Source organism: Macrosteles quadrilineatus, unplaced genomic scaffold (genome assembly GCF_028750875.1).
Source record: "Macrosteles quadrilineatus isolate MER2022 unplaced genomic scaffold, UCM_ALF_1.0 Scaffold_7__1_contigs__length_78375512, whole genome shotgun sequence".
Lineage (NCBI taxonomy): Eukaryota > Metazoa > Arthropoda > Insecta > Hemiptera > Cicadellidae > Macrosteles > Macrosteles quadrilineatus.
Window position 1 is genome coordinate 38,401,665 of NW_026542600.1, and position 27,616 is coordinate 38,429,280.

At 34.5% G+C, this 27,616-nt stretch overlaps 2 protein-coding genes across 2 annotated transcripts; both read right to left on the reverse strand.

Annotated features, from left to right (window-relative positions):
• Nucleotides 1-1,203: 1,203 nt before the first annotated feature.
• On the reverse strand, nt 1,204-26,348 carry LOC128998418 (AP-1 complex subunit mu-1). The gene is made up of 10 exons (XM_054424537.1): nt 26,124-26,348; nt 17,034-17,107; nt 11,789-12,013; nt 10,229-10,359; nt 9,313-9,457; nt 8,156-8,346; nt 6,738-6,816; nt 5,544-5,774; nt 4,515-4,640; nt 1,204-3,961 (listed from the first exon to the last, which is right to left on the reverse strand). The coding sequence occupies exons 2-10, from the start codon at nt 17,073-17,075 to the stop codon at nt 3,863-3,865; spliced, it is 1,269 nt and encodes a 422-aa protein (XP_054280512.1). The 5' UTR covers nt 17,076-17,107; nt 26,124-26,348; the 3' UTR covers nt 1,204-3,862.
• On the reverse strand, nt 17,593-18,662 carry LOC128998926 (uncharacterized). The gene is made up of 2 exons (XM_054425283.1): nt 18,538-18,662; nt 17,593-18,394 (listed from the first exon to the last, which is right to left on the reverse strand). Exons 1-2 carry the CDS (start codon nt 18,660-18,662, stop codon nt 17,593-17,595), a joined length of 927 nt encoding a protein of 308 aa, XP_054281258.1.
• Nucleotides 26,349-27,616: the final 1,268 nt, after the last annotated feature.

The following is a 27,616-nucleotide window of genomic DNA, read 5'->3' on the forward strand; positions in this document are numbered from 1 at the left end:
GCAGCAGTTAACTTTTGGTTGTCGCTAGTTTCATTGATACAAAATTAAAGTGAAAATACAGAGGCAATGTTTGATTAATTAATCAAAACTGGTCGTAATTTTTTTTGTTTTTGTTTTTAGAAATTTGTTTAAATGATTACAGGTACTTGGAGTAGTGATTATGTTATATAGCGTACATAACCTAATATTAGGGTCTCTTGTTTTAACTTTTTTGACATCATTATATATGTAATTAATGTAATTGGGCATTAGTTTGTTTCTTGCATATTTCAGTGGTATATATCTGGTTGAACGCTATTTTTGAACAACATTACTATGAGTGATATATAGTAGACTGTTTTTGACAAGAAACTTCATTGTCTGTAGTGTGATGAAAATAATAATTGTCACATTAAATTTTGAGATGAAATAAAAAAAACTGCTCTGCAATGATCTCGACAGCTTCTAGTAAAAAAATCAACTGTAACTTAGATGATTTTGAATCGGGCTCTCTCTATCCTTCATAAAATTGTCGTTTGGTCATAGAATCGACAAAAGGTGACTTGAATCACATTTAATTCAACATTACCTCTAATATTCAAATGTCCATAATACAAATTATTTTTTTAAATATTTATTTTAAAAAATTATCAGAAGATAGGGCCTAATGAAAATGTTTCTAAAGCAATGTTAACGCTTAGTCATACACTGTGCAAGCTAATGGTAGAATATTGGTTACAATATTTTTTGTTAATATTGAAATATATTTGTACAGGTATTTACTTTTTGGGTACTATTATACAGGTGTTATTATACGGAGGCCACCCTTATACAGCGCACTGCAGTGGTTATGTTAGGTTGGGTTATCGTTATCATAAATAGAAAGTATGACTCATCTGGTATCATTCGATTCATGACAAAACGAGGAAAGAGTACAAACATATTTATGATAACCCAACCTAACATAACTGTCGAAGCAGCGCGCTGTGAAATAGGTGACCTCCGTTTCTCACAATGGCTTAATACTGACAGTGTTTTTATGACAACAACTGACTTTTGCGGTAACATTGTACTTTAAAAAGTGCACCTCATTTGTTAAGTAGACCTACCAGGTCAGTGTTCAGAGCTCAGTATTAGACCGAAGCTTGTTTTAATCAAAGTGATTTAAAAATAATAACAATACATTGTATGGGTCCTGATTGGAGTGAAATATAAAAACAATGGTTATCTTAAAATAACAAGATATTTATTTAAATATGTTACAATACTATCTGTAGTTTTTAACTAATGACACATATTACATTCAAATGATCGTCTTATGATCAATAAAAAAAAAACTCAAGACTTGTTAAAATGACTATTTCATAAATATTTTATACAAACAAACTGTTAAAATAAATTAAATGAAGGATACATACACACTGTAAAATTTTCCTACGCCTATCTTAAGCCATTGAAAAATTTCTTAGTACACGACTATAAAAATAAAATCTGCCATAGGTACATACAGGTCTAACAAATGGTAAGGAAATGTAAATGAAGGCAAAAATAAATTACACAGCCAATTAATAACAAGAACATTTATAGACAAACCTAAACAATATAATAAATACAATAAGATAAGGGTTATTGTACCACCATAATTGTTTAACCCATTGCAGGTGAAAATGTTCACTATAGCTTAGTGGCAAGAACATTCTAATACACTAGCCAAGTTTAGAGTTTGGGATGTGTGGAGGAGGGTTACACAAAGCAAAAAGAGTCAGTGTATGGAAATAGTGATTTACTTTGCGCTCACATTACACATTATATTTTTCCTACAGTGACTATAAAGCATATAAATGATTATTCTTTCAAACACTGAACAACACGTTTATAGGTTAGGTTATATCCAAACATTGAACGAAATGGGAAATCCCACCAGCTGATCGTAGTCGTAATATCTTTAAGTGTTGCCAACTTATTTTCAAGCGTACACGTATTGCGTGCCTAATAAAAGCACACTGTTTTGTGTTTTTTGGTTGGAATACTGGAGTATGAATTTCAGGGTACTCTGGTTTTTATTATTTTGCTTATTAACTATATATATATATATATATTTACTACTAGTTCGGGTTAGTTAGCGAATTTCCCTATAGGGAAGTAGCTATTGCCGTAGGTCGCACGGTAAGACCTAGGCCCGGGACCGAATTACTTTTTCATTTTGATGTCCCCAGAGGCCAAAAACACAATTTGTTCAAATTTATATATATAAATTTGAACAAATTGTGTTTTATATATATAAATTTATATATATAAATTTGAACAAATTGTGTTTTTGGCCTCTGGGGACATCAAAATGAAAAAGTAAATCGGTCCCGGGCCTAGGTCTTACCGTGCGACCTACGGCAATAGCTACTTCCCTATAGGGAAATTCGCTAACTAACCCGAACTAGTAGTAAATACAGTATATTAGATTTATATTGTATTTTTTACCTGCAATGGGTTCTTTTCATTGTAAATTATCAAGTTCAGTATAGATTAAAACATGGGTATAACATATTACATCAATATATAATTTAATAAAAATATGTTTTGAAACAAAAAAAATTGTTGTATGAAAAATAATTAATGACATACCTTTTTAGTATACAGTATACAATGCTAACTGTTTTAAAATATGAGATGTACTCTTAATTGAGTTATTTCAACCTTTATTAAAATTAAAATGAAAGTTAAAATAAATCTTATAAATGCCCTAAATATATACTGTTTAACTAATATACTACTTTAAAGATGGAAGTATTGAGACAAATTTGAATAACTCGCCGATCTATTTGATTTACAAAATAATCTTGATTTGTTTTGTAATTTGAACCGTTAGACTGATTTAGTCTGGTAAATGATCTATTTTAGTTGCTTGCCTACTTTTTATTTGCAATTGTATTTGCAATCCTATAAAAAAAATACAAATTGATTTTCATGCTGTGTTGGTTCTACATAAACTACTTTACTTATACCCTTCCTTTACTTTAGTTATAGGGACGGATTTCAATAAAATAATACTTTGTATTTTTGGTTTCAATATTCACCTTAAGATTTAATATTTATAAGAAAAGTTTCTAAACATAAAGAAAAATATTCAACTGATCAATAACCATAGCTTTATAGGTGTAAAGAAGCTTGAATATTATTTTAAATAACTAAAAAAATAACAAAGGTCGCAAAAAAATGTAAATAATAATGTATTCCTATTTATTCCTATTTTTGCTCATTTTTAGTGCTATTTAGAGCGAGACCTTGGGCACCTTGATTCTCCACTAAAAGAAAACACAAATTAAACATTATTTACTTGTAAAAACTGTCTAGAAGTTCTTTGTTAAAGTGTGAAAATCCCTGACTAAACTATAGAAATTGATTTAATAACAAATCTCAGATGTGTTTCATAACTAAAGCCTAGCTAACAAGAATCTATCAACTTATTTGGAATATATAATATATAATTAATCTGATAAATGATGGGTTATTGGAATAGTAGGGCTAGGAATTTCACTCTAAGTTCTCAATTAAATTAGGATTATAACATGACATAATTTAGCTATGCAATAGCATAAGTAGGCAAGTATTTAATAAAAACTCCTGCCTAAACAACCATAATATTTTTAAAATATAACTTATTTAAAAAATATTTATATAAGTGCTATTATAGAAATGTACAATATATTTCGGGCTCAACCAAAAAAGTGTAAAAAAATATAATGAAACTAATAATGATTTAAAAGTTTAAGAAAGCATTGATTAAAATTCCAAAACTTGTTTCTTTCCAAGACTTTTCACTGAGTAAACATTAAAATTAAGCTTTAGAGTACGTTGCTAGTTAGCTTAACTTAGGTTGCAAAGTGACTTAATTAGTTCTCAGTTGGTAATCTCCATTTTGAGTTATGTATCGAACCCACGGTAGAGCTTGGTACCCGCTCTTCTCAATGATTTTCAGATAGCGGACCTAAAACCATACAAAATACCAGACAATAAAATGCATTCATATTCTATTAATGTACATTTTTTAAAGAAAAACATTTGTCAAAGAAATACTTTAAGGATAAATGGATAAGACTACCTCATATGAGGGAAAAGTTTCTGATAGTTGATAGCACACAAACAAATATTAACAACATACTTGATACTTTGCCCCTCCAAGCGGGCTTCTTCAGAGGAATGTAATAAATGTTCTGCTATGTTCCATAGCAGAAGGTTGCTTAGATAGCCAAAATATCAATTTAAATCTTGTCTTTGGTGAGTATACCTACCTTACTTACAAAATTAATTAAAATACACAACAAAATATAGAATTTTCAAATCTAAGAGCTCCTTCTTCATTACTAGACTTTGTTCTTGTAGTAGGTATTTGGGTTTATTATTTTAGCTTGGTGTAATAGCTACTTCAAGCACGTTTGATAAACTAATAACTAAAAAAAACTAACTTGTCACAATGTGGTTTCTTACATCAAAGTTGATCAAAATTTTCAATATTAAAAAATTAATACCGTGTCACATACCTGGATGCCAGAAGTGGTGAAGTAAGGAATTTCAAATTTGACCTGGATGGGAGGTTTCCCCTCACTGTCTTCACATTCGACACTGGGTAGTCCAAAATGGGCTCGCATCAAATACTCCTTTCCGCCCTAAAAATGTACAAATATAATATTACAACAGAAAACCTAATTACTGGTAAGTAACATTTATTTGAAAAAAATTTATTGCGGGCTAAATAATATCTTTCTACTTTTGTTTTAACACCCTAAAATAGAGTATATAACCTATGTGCCTGACTCTTAATAACAAGTAGGCCTAATTAAATAATAACATTTGAACAAAACATTTACATTAGTATAACAGCATGACCCATAAAAAAGCACATAAGCAGAAAGCACATCACAGTTTTTGTTATTTATTCCTTAGCCTTATCTGCCTAAAACTGTTGATAGGTGCCACTTATTGAATTTATATTCTGATCTGTTTCTTTCTAAACTGTCCTTGGTAGAATTTGAGCCAGATACAGTTATTTGTTCGAAGTTCATTGTTGGTGATGGTGAGTTAATGTTTAAAGGTTTATTGAGGATATTTTCCAAGAGACAGCACTATAGTTTGAGGGTTCAGATCCCATTTTTTAAGAGGCTAGCGGCCTCTTTCAAACTTTCATTTGACCGTCCAAATAGGCCTTAGTCCCACGTGTGGAACTTACTCAGCAAAGCAACGGGTGAGCCGTTACAGTACAGGGTGAAGAGTACTGATAAAATTTAGTGGCGGGCACCAGGATCCGAACCCTTGAAATCACTTCCTGACTTCAAAGTCCACTGCGCTACCAACTGAGCCACAGACTCACTGACGAAATATTGGTTGTGTCTTATGGTGTGTTACACCTCAAATCAGACATTCCCTACTGTTTATGCTTACTCAACACGTTTCTACTCAAAACTGATTATTTCTAATTTCAATTTTATTCATAAGATGGAAGGAAGGTAAACAATAAAATAGGTGTAATTCGATCAACAAATAATCCCCATACACAAAGGTTGAATATTTACCGGGAATGACTTGATTGTCCATGTAATAGCGTTTTGCTCAGGAGCGTACTTCACACTCCCCACAGTGGTCTTGAACTTTGGCGAGTCCGCGTCAGCTGGCACCGGGATCACTACTTCCACATTGTTGGCCGTAGATCTACGCTTGAACTGTGACTTGGCTTTGATCATGTACTCTACTCTACTGTGTACATGTCGCTCAATCACCGACTCTATCCAAATAAGGGGTTTCACCTGTGAACATAGTTGTCTTGTTATTTGATCCAAATGTGTAAATGCTGTGAATTAAATAGCAGTTATGCATAAAGTCAACTGTCAAATGAAGTTGTTTGCCATTTCTCTTTCAATCCATGTGTAAAATTATGTTTTTTAAATTTTGTTGGAATCCTGAAAAAGCTTTCCATAATTTTCTCCATTAGTACATCGAATAGGATGTTTTTATACGCTAGACAAAGCCATTAATCTACCCTATATCAAGAAAGCACACGGGGTGATGCCAAGAATATTAGGGAGTTAATTTGTTGGTCAATCATGTTCATTGTATCTCTGCTGGTCCACAGTTTAATTTTATGTCTCAATGTAGAATAAACTCAACAAAAATTATAAGAAAAAATTAACTTAAGCGTAGATAAAATAAACACAGGTAGAACATCGTAAAAAGTAACAGTATGGCTAATGTAATATTGTACTAATCTTTTGTGGACATATTTACTATGCTGCTACAATTTACACAAAAACTCAGGATAAAGCAGTGATGCTTGTAAATAATTATATAAATAACATCAGTTACATGTAAAATTCTTAGCACTACAATGCAAAACAAAAATTTCTACTAAAAACGTTAGTTAACGTAGGTGCACTAGTGAAAAAAGAACAGTCACATACTGCATGTGACTGTTCTATTTATTGTTTTAGTGTGCTACGTACCACACAGTTTGTCAACTCCAGTCATATCTTGTGGCATCAACATACAGAGGAACCTTGATAACAAGAGCATAGACAACAAGTGAACCTTGATAACAAGTGTCATTTTCAAATCCCCCAGAATTTATTTTACCCCTAATCACATGTGTAACCTGAGAGTCTTGTTATCAAGGTTCTACTGTACTTGCACTATCTCATATCTTGGTCATAGAGGGGACATAGACATTACTTTTTACCAATTTTTACACCCTTGCTGCATCAAAAATTACTTACATGGGTGTTCAGACGGTAAGACATGAGTTCAAACTCGCCATCTGGTGGAATGAAGGAGATGGTACGATCGTTTTCAAACCTGAGGAATGTAGAATTAAAATGAATGATTGTTTGAGACAGTTATTAGACAAATAAACTACCGCTAAGCCTATAGCGAAATATTTAAGAAATGTCGATTGCAGATCTATACCATAAAGAATAATTAACCTTCCTTAATTAGGCAACAGTTAGCAGTAAAAGCAGCCCATTTAAAATCAATTCTCATAATCTATTTTGTCTCGTTTACAATCGGACTCAGTGGCGGTTCTAGGACCTTGTACCTTTGACTATTAATACAACAACTAGACATTCCATCCCCATGTTAAAGTTGTAGCCAGGTTTTTAATAAAATTTGTCTTAGTTGATGTGAACCACCTACTGATTGCGCTGATCTAAATTACTGATTTCTGCCGATAACATGATGGTTTTTACCAAGTCAAACTGATGGAATGTCTTATTATGAGCTATAGCAACTGTTGTGACCCAGCAACTATGTCAGTAACAAAAAATAAGGTACAAAATAGAGTTTTAGACACTAGCCCAATCTGTGACTGGGCGACAGCTGATCCATATAGATGGGATGTCTTCTTCTGTATCCAATAGTCAATGCTTGTACGTACAGGGGGGAGCTCAGGGCTGATCCACACCAGAAGGGGGGGGGGGGTTCCGCCCCAGAAAATTTGCCATTTTTAAAGCCGTTTGGTGACTTTTAAAGCCATTTTTAATGTCTAGAACTGTGTCTAAAAACTTAGTTACGTTTTTATGACGAAATGTACATTTACATTCACAATTTCAGGGACCATTGGGGGTAGGGCTTTAGCCTCTATAGCCCCCTCTTGGAATCACTACTGATCAGACTATAGTTTGATTCATTCAACTGAAGATAATCCGATGTTAAATTACAATCCACATTTTAAAAGGTTATAAAGCAAGATGCAAGGTCCTAAAGCAAGCATCGGACCTGTGAAAACGCCCTCTGGAAGTAAATTTAAGGCAAGGGGGTAAAGCCCTACACGAAGTAGTCCATTTTAATTACCATTCATCCCTATGCTACATCATATGCGCTTCAAAATGACACCTTATTCATTCAAATCATATGGTAGGACGGGTGAAAAAGATGTTACAGAAACCCCTTATTGAATTAACAAACCGAGAAAGATAATTCATTACATACTGGCAAAAAAATCATTCAAGTGATTTGCCTATTTGTGCATTATATTTAAAATCTATATAGGCCTATTTCAAATAAAAAAACATTATTCAGCACCGTTTCTATATTTTAATCATGTATAAAACATTGTAAAAAATGTATAGGTAGGCATTTATTAAATAAAAGTTTGCAAAAAACAAAATTACATTAACCAGAAACATAACCTCACCTAGACAATCTGACGCACTGATGAAACTTGACATCTTCAAGTTCAACAGATTTTGACTTTCCTCGACCTGTGCTCTCGAACAGAACTTTGTCGTTGAGGCCTAGTCTCAACTCAGGCATTCCAGACAGGTAAACCCTCATCTTTATAGCTCCTACGATCTCACTACGCAGCACGTTGCCATTTGCATTTGCCTAAAAAATAGACCTTGCAAACATATCGTAATGACAAAGGTTGGACAGGTTAAGTACAAAAGTATCATATTTGGGTTTTATAATTCAGCCTTGTTGCAGCAGCAAATAATAAAAATTGGGTATTTTATTTGATTTCAAAGTATATGGATCCAACTAAGTGCACTTCAATGTGGTCCCGCTAAACGCACACTTTTTGGCGTCTATCTGTTGTTAAAAAAAAAAAATTATATTAAAATTCATGATGTGGCCCCTGGACTGTTTAATTAGACTAATATGAGGTACATACCTTTACGTCAACAGTTTGATTGTAGTAAGTAGAACTCACAACATGTTTCGCCTATTCAGGATGAAGACAAAGCATTCTTGCTAGGATATCACCTGATGATGCCTGAATAGGCGAAACATGTTGTGAGTTCTACTTACTACAATTGAACTGTTGACGTAAAGGTATGTACCTCATATTAGAAAAATTATACCCTTGAATGGTCATTTTACCTTTACTCCATATTATATCATATCTTACCTCTTACTTAAGCACCTATTGTTGACTGTATTGTGCTGCTTATTTGAGTTTTAACTACTACACTTTGGAACAAAAAATACTAGTTTTAAGGATTTTCAAGATAGCCTGCTGTATTGACTGCAGTCTTACAACACAGTAGTTTGGATCAGTTCCACATTGGTTGTCCAATAATGTAACTAAAATGATTGTCTAGAGTTTGAAACTAAAATAATTCTGAGCTGTTGGGAAGAAGCCGCCGTGATAGTTTCCAAAGTGATAAACAGAGAAGCACTGGCCACAGGATCGGCAGAGACAGCTGTTGCTGAAACAATTCTGCGCCTTTTACATCAATAGGTAAGTTGGTGCAATGTAGTCAAATAAAGCATACAGGGTTAACATAAAAAGCATAGAATGTTTTTAACTAGTTTCCTTATCAAACATTACTTATTATTGAAGTAACTTACTAGTAAATTTACAGACTCGATGACATCTAGAAACACTTCATTTTTCCTATACTTGATTCCTTCTGATCTCCACGAAACAGCATTTGTCACAGCCATTGGTATTCTCGGCTGAATTTCTAGCTTGTGTCCTTCCTGGGTAATGTACCTAAAATCATTTAAAAGTAATGTTAAGTATTCTACAAAAAATGTACAGTTTACTTTTGTGATCAGAAATCAAACTGTACAAATCAACAGTATCTGCTCACTCATAAAACATATGATGAGCCATCAACGTTATGGTTTGAGAGGAGAAATTACAAATATTTTGTAAACAGTTAATAATAATGCAGTTCAACCATTGACTATTGGATACTACTGAAGTAGACATTCTATCTAAATGGACCAGCTGTTGCCAATCTTTAATTAAAAAAGAAAATAGTTGTGAGCCTGTCACAGAATTCGCTAGTGTCTAAAATTATATTTTATAACTTATTTTTTGTTGCCGACCATGTTGATGGGTCATAACAGTTGCTATAGCTCACCATAAGTCATTCCCTAAGTTTGACTTGGTAAAAAGTTTGTGTATTCAAAAGAATTTAGTAATTAAAATCAGCGCAATCTGTAGGTGGCTTACATCAACTACGACAATTTAAAAAAAAAAATCTGGCTACAAATTTAACATGGGTATTATTATTAATCAAAGGTTCAACTAAGTGAGTCAGTTGTAATACCAATATACAGCATTACCCAGAAATCAAACCTGTCGCACTGAAGCCTGATATGATAAAACTAGGTTAATGCTAACTAGGTATGCTAGAGCTAGGCTAACTAGGTTTATAAACAGTCTTGTTAGTGTGGTAGTCTGTGCCAGACTCCCACAAGGACACTAGTGAAAAAAAAACATACAACCGTGTTAGTTAGTAACCAGAATACTTACTCTTGCAATATTTTGCTATCTGTCGTTTGAGGGTATCCAAAATCTATAAGTTCATCGAGTAATTCGTATATTACTACAAAATTGTCACGTATACTCTCTTCTTCAATTTCTTTGAAGTATTCAGTCATTACCTACAAACAAAAGATACATTTAATACAACATACATGTTGTACTACTCGAGCTGTCAATCTTACAGGCAAAAATATTAAATAAGCTTTAAAGTGTTTTTATTTTCATTATGTTTTTCTAAGGTAGGTGGTTGGTTGATATTTCCTTATATTGGTTGGCTTTCCTGATATTTCTTGGCCATTTTACGGCCAACTCAAAGAGGCTTTGTATCTGCCGTTACTACTTAATTATTACGCTATAGTCTGTGATATTGCTATTAATACAACTAAATTTATAAATATAGCTGTTATATACATCCTTTTATGGTAAATCCAAGCATTTAAAATTTGAATCGTAAGAATAGATTTATCCGGGAAAGTAGGACTTCTTCTAGAGTATTCAATTATAAACTCATGATAACAGAATATCCCTGGATGGTTTAGGCTCTTCCAAGACTTTGCACATTTTCCAGCAAGTGTATTCTGTTCCAAGATGAGTCAGCTGGAAAATAGGCTAAACCAGGGGTCTCCAACCTACGGCCCACAGATTTTATCCAGCCCGCGAAGGCCTACTGGGAAATAATTATTTTTATATTATTGGTATAAATATTTCGCCTTCTCAAAAATACCGTTGTCGTCACTCACAGGAGCGGAAACACTCATAAGTAAATCTTGCTGTCTCGGTATTAACATAATCGCCATTCGCGATCGCAGCAACACTCGCGAGCATTTTTTGCGGTCTTGGCAATACCGGGGTTGTCATTCACGGTAGCGACAACACCCGTAAGTAAATGTTGCTGTCTCGGCAATAATGTGATCGTCATTTGCGATCACAGTAACACCCGTAAGTAAATATTGTGGTCTCAGTGATAACACAATTGTTATTTGCGATCGCGGCAACATTTGCCAGCATATTTTGCAGTCTCCGCGATACTACAATCGTCATTCATGATCGCGGCAATACTCACGAGAATATTTTGCTGTCTCGTCGATACCGTGATCGTCTCCCACGATCGCGACTGAACTGTAAACATCTCTCACGGTATCAGTAAAATTCCAGTGATCGTGATTTATTTATGACAAAGTATAAGACAAACACGGTTTATATACCCATAAATAATTTAAGGTAGGGTCAATTATTTTGTTTGGTCACAGTATCATTCGCAGAAATGTGTAGAATTTTAGTTAGTCAAAAGGTTAAATAGCAACAAAAAATCAGCAAGAAATGTAAAACTTAATTGCTGAGCTCTTAATTAGAAAACTGCCTCTTTGTGGGTTATTTGGAGGGGGCTACCTTTCTACACTGAAATGTTGACGGGTCTTTCCTCCAAAAATTGACAATGTGGCCCTTGAGTAAAAAGGTTGGAGACCACTGGGCTAAACTAACTTTATAAACCTTCATATATTAAAACACTACTAATTTCTTGTGTTTAAAATAAACGTGAATGGATACCTGTACAATTTTATGAAGAAACACAAATACAAGTGCAATATTTGCATTTTTCTTGGTGGTAGAAACAATGTACAGATTGTTGTATTTGATGTAAGCGAAAGTGCATTCTGTTGTTTGCAGCATCGGTGTTAGCATCCCTTCTTCCTCTTTCTCCATCAGAAGAGGCATGAACTTCTCAATTACTCCAAGGTCTATATCTCCTCTGTAGTTGCGAGATATCAGAACCTGAAAATAAGCATTGACATTACTCAATTAGGTTGGCACCATACATGCTTCCGTGTTTAGTTTTCAATTCACACCACAGACTGCGCCATCTGCAATCTTTTTAATCACATGATGCGGACAAGATATGTGCATAAAGTCTTGTGAAACAGCTGTAAAATACACATACAAGACATAGTTCTTGGACCACTATCATAACACATAAATTTATATAAACCCAATGAACGTGTTAAATGATAATACGGGTGGAAGTAACAACATGTCCTCGGTTCAAAAGATCAATAGTACCTTACTTAACTATTGTAACGAGCCGTTGTTCCAGGTTGGTATGATATTGTTATCTGCCTGCAAGACTATTGTGGAGGTAGTTGAACGGCAGCGGCGTGAAACGAGCCAGCGCCATTTGACCCGGCTTATCAGTGTCGGAAAGCCTTGGGTATCATGGATCTTCAGGACAGGCAGTCTACAGTCAGTATAGAGGAGTGAGTGAGTCTAGAGCAGACGGTAAATGCATGTACAAGAAGTGTGATTGGGTGGTGAGTGTCTCAAAGTCTTGAGTTGGAGTTACAGGTAGGGGAGTCTCTCACTAGTGGTGAGTAAAATTTGTCTAAGTATTTCATATAAGGTCTGAGAAATATCTGGAAAATAATTATTCTCCCATTTTATTTGACGAATACGAGATGTCACCATACTGGTATAATTCTGAAGCTAGGTTTTTCAGTGTCAGGAATAATGTTGAAGTAGATTCCAGACAGATTTGGGCAAGCTTTGTAGCGCAAATTTTTAGTGATTTTGAAAAATTTTTATTTTGTATTAAACTACGAACTTATTATTTTAATGATAGCTTTGAGGCTATACAAATTGTTTGACTGCACTTGGCCAGTAAGTTACTAGTTAACTCCTAATAGCCTACAAAATATAGGCCCAGCTTACAGCAGGTTGATTGTGGTGGTTGGTTTTTAATCGTTATTAACTTTATGATCATAACTTAATTAAACGTCCAGTTGGTAGTTCTGGCACTTTATCTCAGTAGCTTGAATAGCATAGTACCAACTATAAGATATTTAGTGCTTGGAAAATATTTGTATTCAAGAACATTTATCACACTAACCACTAAGTAGTTTAATAATATTATCAATAGTGCAACTGGAATTTAGTTTAAGCTGGGTGTGAGTTGTAGGGACCAGCTACTAAGGGTTTAGTTACATAACTTGTACTTTGATTTGAATGTTGAATTGTCGTGTTTTGAGTGAACTGCTGTTGGATTGCTAGCTTGGGCATAATAGTGAGTGTACAGAATATAAGTGGCCGAGTAGACCACGCCTGGTGATAACATGTGTCATGTGTCAAGGTTATTGTTGTCAATTTACCGATTCACTCACTTTGTTTTAGGCATTCTGGGCTGAACTGTTGTTTAGTGGGGGAGAATCCCGAGTTGCGATTTCAGAAACGACCAAATAGGGGAGTAGAAAATTGGTGTAGGTCTGGTGATGATTATTGCATGACTGTTGGATGACTTGTCTTGAGCAGTTCATAATGCCTGTGTATGAACAAGTCCTACACCAGTTAGACCTGGATTTTAGTCTGGTGATTCCCTCATTGCAGACCCTGGAATTTCACCCAGCCATTGAAAGCTGAGCTATCTTGGCAACATTCACGATTATTATTCTCCTCAAGAAAACTACGTTGCACAATCAAGAGTTGAATTTTTCTTCCACAAATAAATATGAAAATTTAATAACATAAGATTTAGGCAAATATAAAACTTATTTTTCTGCTTAAAAGTAGGGGTCTGCGGTGCACAGAAAAAGTTGGTACGGTACGGTTCTGGCCTAATTACCACCATCGGTTCGGTACAGCATTTTACTCGGTACAAATTCAGTTTGATACAGCCTATAGTAAATTAATTACTTTTAATTCACTATCCCAGTCTAAAAGTTGTTTTCCTCAAGTCAAACGGTAAAATTAATGAGGCAAGCCAGATTGCACAATGGATTTACGTAGTTGTCACACAATGTGAGCAGATGGAATGCAGCCGCGAAGTAAGCAAGAGTTGTTTGGATGGGTTATCACAGGAATACTAAATATAAATACATTCACAGTATTATTATGTATTTGTTTCATTATACTCCCTTGTTCCTTTTTGTTATTTTGGTTTATATGTGAATCAAATCATCGTCATATATTATTAGACAACCTATAAATGTAATAAGAAACAGGGACACGATCAATTTGCAGATTGCAAAACGCAGTAGCCAAGCAGCCGACAAAGTCAAAAGGAGGTTAGAACTGCACTTCACAGTCCAAGGAGGAGTGTCACATTCGTCATAAACCTATCTGTTATAATTCTCTTTACATGAATAACAATGTATTAAGTTCAGATGTAAACTTTTTTGCCTCAATACTTTTAAAACATGCTAAGTTATAAGTTTATAACCGGAAAGTATTATTGTAGAAATTGTGGAACATTTGCAATTGATATTATTATAAATTATAGATACAAGTTTTGATGTTATGTATTTTTCCTCTTTGCCTTTACTTCATCATAACCTCCAGTCTTTCATTGTCGTCTGTTGAATGTGAACATCTGGCAACGACGATTACCATTGTCTTTTTACTGAATGCATTGATATGTTTTTAAAAGTTTAAATTAAACATCCAGTCGTTAGTTTGAAAAATGTAACCAGTTGTGTTAAATTATCTTGTAGAATTGATGCTTCAAACATGTTTATTCCTAAAAATTCTTGGCCTAGTTTTAAAACCACTTTATCATGGCTATGACATATCTTAGTAGTAAAATAGGTAAAGCCTTTACCTCAACTATGTTAGCCGCAAACCATACCGATTTTCGATTTTGTACCAAGAACCAAGATACAAAATACAGTATTGTACTTTACCGAACCCTACCGACCTTAAATTTTCTGTACCGCAAACCCCTACTTTAAAGTTACCTAGATAAATGTTAAGTCTACCTACCTAATAATGTGTATCATCTATAGTTGAACGAAATACAAATTAAATTCAATCATGATAAGATTAATCTTTAATTACAAAATTTTTACCTGGATACTCAGCAGGAAATATTTGTTAAAAAAAGGAGATCTAAATGATTTTGAACTACTGACAGAACGGTAATTTAAGGGTGATATGTCATCGAACGGACTAATCACAGAGACGCTTCTACATAGACCGTGAGGTACAAAAAATCTTCAGTTCCCATTGGCCACACACTATACCTCTATGTAAGCCATACAGTACATCCCTATTGAAACCTCCTCACTGCATAAAGCTCCCATTAGTTAGGGGTGTGAGAGTAGTAAATTTTTTAGTCGAGTACTCCATAAATTTTGCGAGCTTCGAACTTTTTCAAGTCATTATTATTATTACCCTAAGGTATTTACAATTTACAAAATAAATTTACATTTAAGTTTAGATTTTATAGAAGTTTACGGAACAAAAGAAAGTGTTAACAACACGAGTTGAAAATTTAAGTTACGAGCATTAGGGAGTGCCTTAAACTTCTATGATTGTCCTTAGGACTATTTACATGAGTTGCGTACACTACTTTACCTACGACTGTTTTTAATTACTAACAAACACTACTCATAATTTCTAAGAGAGGTTTTTTTTTAGTTCATAATCTCTCATTTCCACTAACAGTTATGCAACGACTCATTGTACAAACCACTAATTGCACCAATCATCACAAATATATTGGTAAACAGCTGATTAGTTGAAGATCCAAGCATTACAATTTTACTTATTTTCTCTCAATCTTTGAACCTCATTGGTCCACTGGGCATGTTGTTAAGTAAAAAAACAATGCTGGTAAGTGAATATTTTCAATTCTAAGAACTGAAACGGCTAGTTTAAAAAATGGTCGTAGGTCAAGTTACAATTACAATATTACTTGGAGACACTTCATGAATAATGTACAACACATCTGGTGTGTTCTTCAAAGCATGAACCACTCTTTTATCTTTAATCAAAATCATAAATAACTCTTTTACTATTGACCAGTAATGCTTTCTAAGAACTGGTTGCTAGAAAGACCATGTTAAAAAAAAACCAGGGTGTAGACTATGTATTTAAAATTGTTTTTAATGCTACTGGCATGTGCCTGGAGTGAAGCCCAGCTTAAAAAAACTCGAGACAAGGCGAGAACTGAAATACTCACTCGACTCAACCACTGAAGTACTCGCACACCCCTAGTTACAATGTATTTGTTTTACGTAGAGGTCTACATTTACCTTTCCGTGACTCCCCTTAGGAAACCATTTTTACTGGGGAATTAAAATGCCCGTTTACTCATGTAGCTTTTCCAACTGAACAAGAAATTGTCTTGTACAGGAGTCTTGTATCTTTGTATCTTTGTATCTTGGATGTCTTTGTCTTGTATCTTGCGCTCACGGGTAACAAGAAATGTCTTATCATTTAATTTGTTTAGAAACAATTTGGTCATTCAGCCCTAATCTAACGGCCATGGCCATATATATCACAAAACATAACCATACACAATCTATACTATAATATGATTAACGTTTGCACACAATGATTTCAAAAACAGCTCCTACGATTTCCTCCAAAATGTTAGAAATATCTTAGAGAAACAGGTCCACGACGTAGGAGTAGGAAGTGGTAAGGGAAGGGGTAATGGCGAGGAGCAGTGCAGAGTGAGGGAACCTTCTGTGGCAGTTTGGTTAATGTACATGCACTACTTAAATGCTATGGGAAGGGAGGCAAACAGGTCTACGACGTAGGAAGTGGTAGGCCTACAACTGTTTTCAATGACTTGAGATGACAGAGTCATGCACAGAATGTTGTGCAAATAGCACCAATACGTGAGCATGATAAAATGTTATTATATAATTTGTTTTATTAAATATTTTAGACTGTATTTTATAATATCATGGAAACTGTACATGTAGTCCTATGTTTATTTTTTTAACAACTTCTAAAAATTAAACACCTTGAGCAATGCTCGGTCCCCTGGTTCTAATAATTAATATACAAATTGTCTTACCTTTCCTTTCACATCAAGAATGTAGATAGCCGAAGCCGACATGTTGCTGAGCAAATGACAGAGCACTATGAAACCTAAAAAAAAACGTGAAAAGGTTAAAAGAATTAAGAAGTGACAGTTAAAAAAAATTCCACTTAGACCACTTCCAGTGCACTCTAAATATTATAAATTGTAAAGTACAAATATATTTGTCTATTCTTGTTACTGTAGAAATTTTACAAATTTTGTCTTTGTAGCCTACAGCTTATGTACTATACAACAATACAAACTAAACTAAAACACTATAGTGATGTTTAATCTGAATGAAATAATATCACCACTATATGAACAATTTTATAAGTTTTATTTACAAACGAATGAAGAAGTGTGTGTTGAATCATAACATGGTCAAAACTGAACATTTTTAACAATCTAGCAACAGCTGTAACACAATAAATATTAAATTTAAAATAAAGTGAAGACCAAAGGCTTCGCTTAGTCACTTAGCTGTGGCTAAGTTGACGCCACATCAGCCCCCCTCAGAGACTGGAAATCCAGGAAGCTTTACATTTCGACCAGATCAAGTTGTAAAGTTTCTGAACAATGATGCCGGGTTTGGAGGTTTGAGGGATGTGTTTGATGATTGTATATTTTGAGGCTCTTTGATTGTTGGATGATTACATTTGTCAGGTAACACATATGCAGGCTTCACCCTGTCTAAGCTCACTTGCACTTGTTTGCCATTCTGTGATATTACCAAGGATTTTTCATCACGAGAAATTACAGGACATGGTCCGTTGTAGGGAGGCTGTAGAGCACGTTTCACAGAGTCATCTCTTAGGAAAACATCGGTGCACTTTCTAAGATCCTGAAATATAAAAGTTTTGGGTTTGACGTGGCGTGAAGCTTGGACAGGTCTGATTGAAGACATGTGTTGATGGAGTCGTACAACATAATCAGTAGGATCTTCGTGCCTGGGTCTGTCAACAGGGAGATCAAACAATTCTCCTGGAAGTCTCAACCGTTGTCCGAAAACAATTTCTGCCGTTGATGCTTGAAGATCCTCACGGTACGCACTTCTTATACCTAGGACAATTAGAAGAGCTTCCAGCCAGGATGAATCATGATGACACATCAGTGAAGCTTTAAGATGACGATGGAATCTCTCCACCAATCCATTTGCACAGGGATGGTAACTGCAAGTCCTGATTCTTTCAGAGCCGAAAGTTTTTCCAAGGGACTTGAAGAGGGATGATTCAAATTGGCGGCCTCGATCAGTAGTTATTCTTGAAGGAGCGCCATAACGAGAAAACCAGCACGAGACTAGACCTTCGGCGACTTTTTCTGCAGTAATCCCCTTTAAAGGATGAACCTCAGGCCACCTAGTGTAACGGTCTATGACTGTAAGACAGTATTTGTATGGTCCTGCTGGTGGTAAAGGCCCAATTATGTCAACATGGATGTGCTCAAAACGTAATGATGGCAAAGAAAATGTCCCTAGAGGAGCATGAACATGTCGCGTTACCTTGCAACGTTGGCATCGCTCACAAGTATGAGCCCAGTTACAACAATCTTTTTGAATACTTGGCCAGACAAATCGATCTGATACAAGCTTTGCAGTAGCTTTAATGCCTGGGTGGCTGAGGTCATGTAGCGAATGAAATAATGTCACCACTATATGAACGAATATTTAATAAGTTTTATTTACAAACGAATGAATAAGTGTGTGTGTTGAATCATAACATAGTCAAAACTGAACATTTTTAACAATCTAGCAACAGCTGTAACATAATAAATATTAAAATAAAGTGAAGACCAAAGGCATCACAGCTGTGGCTAAGTTGACGCCACAACACATTCCAAGAGAATTTTCTAAGAAGGTGGCGGCCTTGCATTAGTGACATTAGGCCCCGGGTCTGTGTTGAATGTTTTAGCAAAGCAAGGGGCGAGCTGGTGAACTGCAAGAATTAACAAACAATAATCAGTTTTTGCTATTTGAAGTGGTCCTAAAACATATTTTTGGATAGACACATACTAGAAATGAACATTCTAGTGATTGTTGCAACATCAACTTAGTAGTAGGATAGCTGTACTTTACTTTTAGATAGGCTTATAGGATTGCTAAACTTACTCCGATTTTAAATAAATAAATAAATAAAAACGTCTTTATTAGCCAGCGTTTCCCTGATGCATATCAGTTTTTCAGAACAACTTTTGTCATTAAACTACTGTACTTACAACTAAACATTTATATTTTTTAAAAACTTTTTAAACTTAATCTTAAAGGTATTGTTGGATGAAACGGTTTTTAGGCTCTTGGGTGGTCCGTTGTACAATGTGGGTCCGAAATATGAGAAACTTTTCTTTCCCAATTCCAAGGTGACCCTTGGAAAGTGAAGCCTCCCACCATGACGTGTCCTACGTTGTATGATCTCATCGCGGACAGAAAGCCTCTGGCAAAGATAGTCGGGCTCACAGAGAGTCAGTACCCTGTGAGTCATGCAGCACGTCAACAACCTGCACATGGCTTCCATGGGTAACATCCCGGCTGCTTCACGGAAAGGGGAAACATGGTCAATTTTTTTAAGGCAGAATACAAATCTGATTGCTGAGCTTTGAATTCGCTGTATTCTGCACATGTCTTACTTAGTGATACTATTGCCATATGCAGGGAAGCAGTAGTAGACTACTGACAATATCAGTGACTGCATGAGTTGAAGCTTTGCAGCCTCAGGCAGCATACCTCTGAACATGTACAGACCTCTCACTCTTCCTATTGCTCGTTGGGAGACATGCGTGATGTGATCTTTAAAATTCAAATTTCTGTCTTTTTAGTTTAGAACAGTTTCATTTCATAATAAACAATTACTTTTTCCTCATGAAATCATACAGCAAGTTTGGTTGGTTTGGTTAGTTTAGAACAGTTTCATTTCATAATAAACAATAATTTTTTCTCGTGAAATCATACAGCAAGTTTGGTTGGTTTAGAGTAGTTTTTAATTTCATAATGAACAATTATTTTTCCCTCATAAAATCATACGGCAAGTTTGGTTGGTTTGGTTAGTTTAGAACAGTTTCATTTTATAATCAATAATAATTTTTTTTCTCAACAAGTGAGAGTGTTCATAAGATCTACATGTTGAAATCTTAACTGCCGTACTTTGCTATTGAAACCAGGATTTTACGAGAAATGCAGAGGGAATTCAGGTTAAATTAAGGGAATTCTAGGGGTAATTGTGGTACAGTGACCTGTCACTGCAACTGCATTGCTATTGTTTGTGGTTTGTGGTAAAACAGATCAACAGATGATATAATTGTGCAGATTTCTGATTGGCTGATGGTTTCGTTCATGCAGTAATCTGATTAGCTGGTGGATTCTTTGTTAGTTGTTGGTTTAGAACTGTCTCCATGACTCCATGTTGTTAGTTCAAAGTGAGTTGGGACAAAGGAGGACGTAGCTCAAATTTGTGATTAATTTTCATTCTGATTGTGTCGGAAAATCGCGTTCGGACATTATGTAGAAAACAGGGTGAATCCTGGTGAAATAATTGGATATCTAACAATATGTATTTGTTGGACAAAGTGATTTTAATTTTTGTTGTAAGCTAGTTGCTGGTTGGCTATCGGCAAACCAAAGACATGGTGCTCTCCGTGCGTGCCGGTTTTGGTTATCTTAGAGTGTAAATTATATAAATAACAGTAAATTATATGTCGAGTGCATATTCCTTGTGAATTTTTCTCGTCGATATAGTGAATCCAACATCATTGAAGTGTGGAATTGTGTAAAAATGGTGTATATAGAGGTTGAACTGTTGTTAGGGTCGGTTTTATTAAATTCCAGTCAATATTTGGGACTGGAATTGCTTTTCCCCCATTTATTATCCTCCAAAACTTCATTTTATACACTTTTTACACAATTTCACTCTTCAGGAAGTGTTTTTAAGCTGGGGTCTGGGTCTTAAATTTTTACCATGTTTTATAAACGTGATTTCCAGTTTTTGAATTATTGAAGGATGTATGTTTGAAAGGTGTTTACAGTAGTAAATTTTGGTGACACTTGGTGCGCTGGTGTCTACAAAATCAGATTTATTAGTTTAGGGTCATTTATTTGTTATTTAGTTTCATGGTTTGTACTTAACTGTTTGGTTGTATATCTGGGTAACGAGTTCTCTTATCTCATGAAATCATACAGCAAGTTTGGTTGGTTTGGTTAGTTTAGAACATTTAAACCCACGGTTTCAATAGCAAAGTACGGCAGTTAAGATTTCAACATGTAGATCTTGTGAACACTCACTTGTTGAGAAAAAAATAATTATTGATTATGAAATGAAACTGTTCTAAACTAACCAAACCAACCAAACTTGCTGTATGATTTTATGAGGAAAAAATAATTGTTCATTATGAAATGAAAAACTGTTCTAAACTAACCAAAGCAACCAAACTTGCTGTATGATTTTATGAGGAAAAAATAATTGTTCATTATGAAATTAAAAACTACTCTAAACCAACCAAACTTGCTGTATGATTTCACGAGAAAAAAATAATGATTCTTTATGAAATGAAACTGTTCTAAACTAACCAAACCAACCAAACTTGCTGTATGATTTCATGAGGAAAAAATTATTGTTCATTATGAAATGAAACTGTTCTAAACTAACCAAACCAACCAAACTTGCTGTATGAATTCATAAATTGGTTTTATAAGAGAACTCGTTACCCAGATATACAACCAAACAGTAAAGTACAAACCATGAAACTAAATAACAAATAAATAACCCTAAACTAATAAATCTGATTTTGTAGACACCAGCGCACCCAGTTTCACCAAAATTTACTACTGTAAACAGGATAAACGAGTAACAACTTGTGTTGGTTAATTCCATAGATATGTTTATTTATTTATTAATTCCATACTCATTGAGGAGTTTGTTTTCTCTATGTATTCGTGACATATGTCTGCAGAAATATCGATATAGATTCGGTTTGATATATCGTTTCTAAAATATTTTTATTTTCAATGTAAGCAAACATGGAAATAGGTTATGACCTGATAATATGTTTTATTGATGTTTTGAATGTAAGAATTCAGTTAAGATCGGTGTACGTTTTTAATGAACTTGAATAAATAAAACTATCAATATTCAAACAAAAGAAGACTGAAAACTTAACTTCACGTTTTTAGAGGTAACTTAAGGATAGGCTATTCACACAGGTGATAGATGTCACACCACTTTTTATTGACCTGTTTAAATGTTTTTAAAGCCATTTTTTGACTAAATAGATAGGATAAAATAAACAAACAACTTTATTTTTACTTTGATATTGTTTTATTGTTATTGTTGTGTTTGACCTAAAATGTCTAGATGTCAACCTGTGCTCCGAACTCTTTTACAAAAACCTTGAATTTTTCTATAAAAATGAAAAAAAAAAACAATAACTACAAGATTGTCTGGACGTAAGAGAATTAAACCGTGGATTACAGACAGTTTGGTCAAATCAATACGTACTAGAGATAAATTAAGTAAAGCTGAACGCCGTCAACCATTTAATGATAATCTATAAACTTATTAGCGGAATTACAGACAAAACCTAAGCAGTCTATTAAAAAGAGCCAAAAGAAATTTTTACAGGGAAAGACTCAACCATTACAGTCAAAGTCCTAAATTATTTTGGGGACTGATCCATGATCTTGCTGGAAGATCATGTAATAAAAACTCATTTCCAATTGAAAAGTTCATCCCTAACACGTCTGATCATACGCAAGCCACAAAACATGTGATTGCAGATGATTTTAACAACTTCTTTGCTTCTGTTGGAGAAAATTTATCAAATCAGATAGATGTGGGTGGGACCCCGGTGGTTGCTGACTCTGACTACAGACTGGACTCTACTTTTACATTGAAAACTGTTTCTGCAAAAGACGTACTACGACATATTTCTGGGCTGCGTGGTGGCTCAGCTCCCGGTCAGGACGAGGTCTCGGCTGATTTACTCAAACAAAACGCACTCATAATTAACATTCCGCTGCTACACCTAATCAATTTATCTCTACTGACTGGTATATTCCCGGCTCAATTTAAAACAGCAAAAGTTATTCCTTTATTCAAATCAGGTGATCCAAAAGATAAAAACAATTTTAGGCCAATCTCATTGTTAAGCTATTTTTAATATTGCGTATTTTCCAAGGTTTTGGAGCGTATTGTTAAGTAACAGCTAGTGGAGTACCTTCAAAGTAACAATATACTATCTAATTCACAATTTGGGTTCAGAAAAGATAAAAACATCTCTGATGCCCTTTTTGAAGTTTGTAAATCTATTCAATGATTAATAACAATCGATCTATGTTAATGTTTTTAAATCTAAAAAAAGCATTCGACTCAATTGACAGAAATTTATTGCTCACAAAATTGGAACAGATTGATGTCAGAGGCACTGCTCTCACATGGTTCAAAAACTATTTATCCGACAGACATCAAGTGGTTTCCATCTGCGGTGTGAATAGTGATGCAAATTCAATTGAGTATGGGGTTATTCAGGGAAGTACTCTGGGGCCTATACTTTTTCTAATTCATATAAACAACATTTCTAAACTCAACCTAAATAGTGAACTGTTTTTATTTGCTGACGACACTTTATTTTTGTTAAAGGGTTGTTCATGGGAGGATGTCAGGTCCAAAGCTCTTGGTGACCTCTCAATTCTAAAGAAATGGTTAGATCAAAATGTGCTCTCACTTAATGTAACCAAGACTAAATTCCTTCCCATATCACTCAGTATCAGCACTGATTATAGTCTAGACAAATTGAAGATTCATTGCTGCGGCAACCATAACAGTTTATCTTGTAATTGTGAGTACATTGAAAGGGTAGATTATTATAAATATTTGGGTGTTTATTTTGACTACCGAATGAAATGGACAGAGCATGTAGATTTCTTGAAGAAAAAGATTCGTAAATATATCCATGCTTTTAACCAATTGAGTGAAATTTTAGACGAGGATGACGTAAAGCGAGCTTATTTCGCTTATGTGCAATCCTTGATTTCATTTGGAATTATTTGCTGGGGAGCACGCTATCACACCACACTTGGAACCCTTGAATGTAATTCAAAGATCAATTTTGAAAGTTGCTTTTAGAAAAAATAAAAGGTACTCACTCTACTGATGCTCTATTCCGTGAGACGGGAATACTACCGGTCAGACATCTTTTCATCCAGTTCCTTCTTAATCACACATTCAAAAACTCAAACACGATTCTTACAGCACTCACACATCAGCACTTCACAGGATACTCCCACAATGTTAGAATATCTGTTCCTCAGCTACATAAATCAGTTCTAACTACCAACTGTTTTTATGTTGCTCAGATGCTCTGTCGAAATTTAATTAAAAAATATGATATTCAACGCGTTTTTAGTTTACCCTCATTACAGAAATTCAAGAGTCATATTCTTGTTTTACTGCACTCCATTACCAAAGAGGCCGATACTTTGATTAGGCCAAACCATACTTGACTCTGACTAAAAATCCTTGACCCTTAGACCCCCTCACCCTCCAAATGCCTTTTTTTGATTGAACTGGCTTTGGTTGTCGTCGCCGACATTCTCAACCGCATTTCAGTTTTCTTTTAAATAATTAAGGAAAAAATCTCCCATTTTCAGTTTTTACCCTTAAAATTTCGCAGACTGATAACAACCAGGCTTACGCACAGGCACCTACCCATGTAGGCCTATCCCATAAGTATGGCAGATTCATCTAACTATTAATAGTTGTACTACTGTAGTTAATCTTGCTCTCTGTTTTTATTTATCTTTATCTTTCTGTAATAATACTGGGATAAATAAACGTATTTCATTTCATTTTATTTATATCATATGGTACAATACAATTCTAATGGTCTTACTGTCTCTGCTGGCTCTGCTTCGTCGTCGGCAGCGGCAAAGGAAAGTACCAATTTATACAGACTAATTTCCCATTCTTGCTGGGTAATTACCTATAAATTACCCTTTTCTTCCCATGATTAACCACGTTTGATCCCCCCCACCCAAAACCCTGAATTCCCAACGGCCCCCTAGTAAGTTGGGATTATTGTTTATATATTCAAATAATAATAAAAGGAGGTCTCGGCACCAAAAATTCTTTAATAAAGTTGTAGTATTGATGACCTACAATAGTTTAAAAGTGATTTTAGAACGTTTAAGCTGGGGTCTGGGTCCTAAATAAGTACCTAAAACATTTTGACTGTAGGCCTAAGTTATTGGTTGGTTTAGCTTTTTTATTTGTGCTGCCTGTAAACAGGGCATAGGCTATTCTTAAACAGCCCAAATACACAGTTTGGCACAAAATATTTTCATTGGGATTATGGCCTGTGCAAGCGATATCTAAGTAAACCAAGTCAAGTTTTAAACAACCAAATCCAGGTCTACAATATCATCAAAAGAAGAGAATTAAAAATTAATGACAATAGGCCTATCCTGGAATTAAGGGGTAGACTTCCGTATCTGTTGGCACAAACAACCGAATGAAAATATTGATCGATACATCAAATGAAACAATCGAATGATCAATATTTTCATTCGGTTAAGTTTGTGCCAACAGATACGGAAGTCTAACTGAAATAAGTTATCCATTGATAATTTTGGTAGCCTACACAAATAAACATACATTAAACTTTATGGACCAAAAGATGTGAGGAATGAGTAAGTTACGGTAACATTTACAGGTAAATAAATTAGCCTTACTCCTAACAGTATGTCATGGGGTTCTTGAGTCCATTGCCTACAAAATACTGCTTTCCTTCATATCCTTCATCACCAAATTAAGACAAAAATCTCATATTTAAATTGTAAAGCCTTCCAATGGAAGTAAATTTAGAAGTTATAAGTTACTATCGACTAGGCCTAATTTAAAACGTGAATAAGGTTTTGAAAGGTTAGGTTATGGCAAGTATCAATAGGCTAAATCTGTGTAATTTCAACATAGGCCTACTATTGGCATAATTTTAAGCGTTCATTCAACATTCAATGCAGATTAATCCAGGTGTTAAATAATAAAAACTAATATTAAATTAATACCTTAGCCGATAATTTCAAATCCTCCAAAAAATAACACTTACCTAGAATTGATGAAGATGGTTACTTTTTAGACTAATCTCAGACACTAGCATACCTTAAAATAAAACACAAAAAATTCAGTTTATTTTAAAAAAGCATTGTTACGTTAACTACAAACAGCATTGTGAACGATTAAAATAAACTTGTTAAAACTCACAAGTGTAATTATTACTTTTATCTTACAATGCTATTTTACAATGTCGTATCCTCGTATGTTGACGTTGACGTGCCCATCACGATTCACGAAACGAATGTCATATGGATGGATATGATAACCAAAAACATTCGAAAATATCATCTGGTGCTATGTTCATAGACTTCGGAATACAGTACATATCTTTTAGCTTTGATTCACTAAGCTATAACTATACTGAGTTATAGCTCAGTTTGATTACGTTGTTATTATTAGACCAACAACTATGCCTGCAGTGATCAAAATATTATATGTATGTTTAATACATATGTAATGTCGAAGTGGCAACGTCACAAGTAGGGTTGTAACAGCTGTTTTGTTTGGAAGAAGCTAATGGCATTTGTGGATCTACGAAAGCTTGGTTACTGGGCTATGAAAATATTGACTACTAAATGTACAGATATAGATTTTCAATTATGTATGTTTCATTTTAAATATTTTTATACATTTATGTTCATAAATTTAAATAAATAAAGTGTGAATTAATTAGCTGATGTTACCTGTCTGCCATGTTATTAAATGGGACGTCTATTGTCGAATGAGAGTGAGGTTTTTTGCGGAGTGCCCCAGGGCTCGGTGTTAGGCCCTGTTCTTTTCCTTATACAGTAATGATTAATGATTTGGATAAATGTATGTCCTGTACCTCTGTGATTAATGCGGATGACTCCACTTTCTTAAATAGTCAAGGTACCTTTAGTGAACTCATGGTGCTGTCCAAACTTTCCCTCAATGAAGCTATAGGAACTGGTTCAGTGTCAATGGGTTTTTTATGAATCCTGAAAAGACTCAAACTTTTGTATTTAGGTTAGGGCGCACACCTGAGGAAGAAAAGAATTGTTGGTCAAGTGTAAATTTATTAGGCATAGATTTGGATAGTGACTTAAGCTGGTCGCCCATTTATATAACTTAAGTAAGAAACTGTCAAGAGTTTTATTTTTAATTAGACGTCTTAGAGATTTTGCTCCTCCTTTGTATATATGTTAGATCTGCATATTATGTTTTTTTTTAGTCTGTTAAAGTATGGTCTGTGTTACTGTGGTGTAACTCCACCCACATTCTAATAATTTTAAAGCTTCAAAAAAAAAAAGGTTGTGATACTCTGTTGACCAATTCAGGGTTAAGGGACCATTGTAAACCTCTTTTTAAAGCAACAGGTATCCTGACAACTGTAAATTTTGTATATATATTAGAGTGTGTTATTTTTTTAAAACAAAATCATCATTTATTTAGCTCTAGAAGTAATTTTCACTCATATTGCACAAAGGGGAAGATCTGCTTTGGATAGGCCCTACACCAGACTAG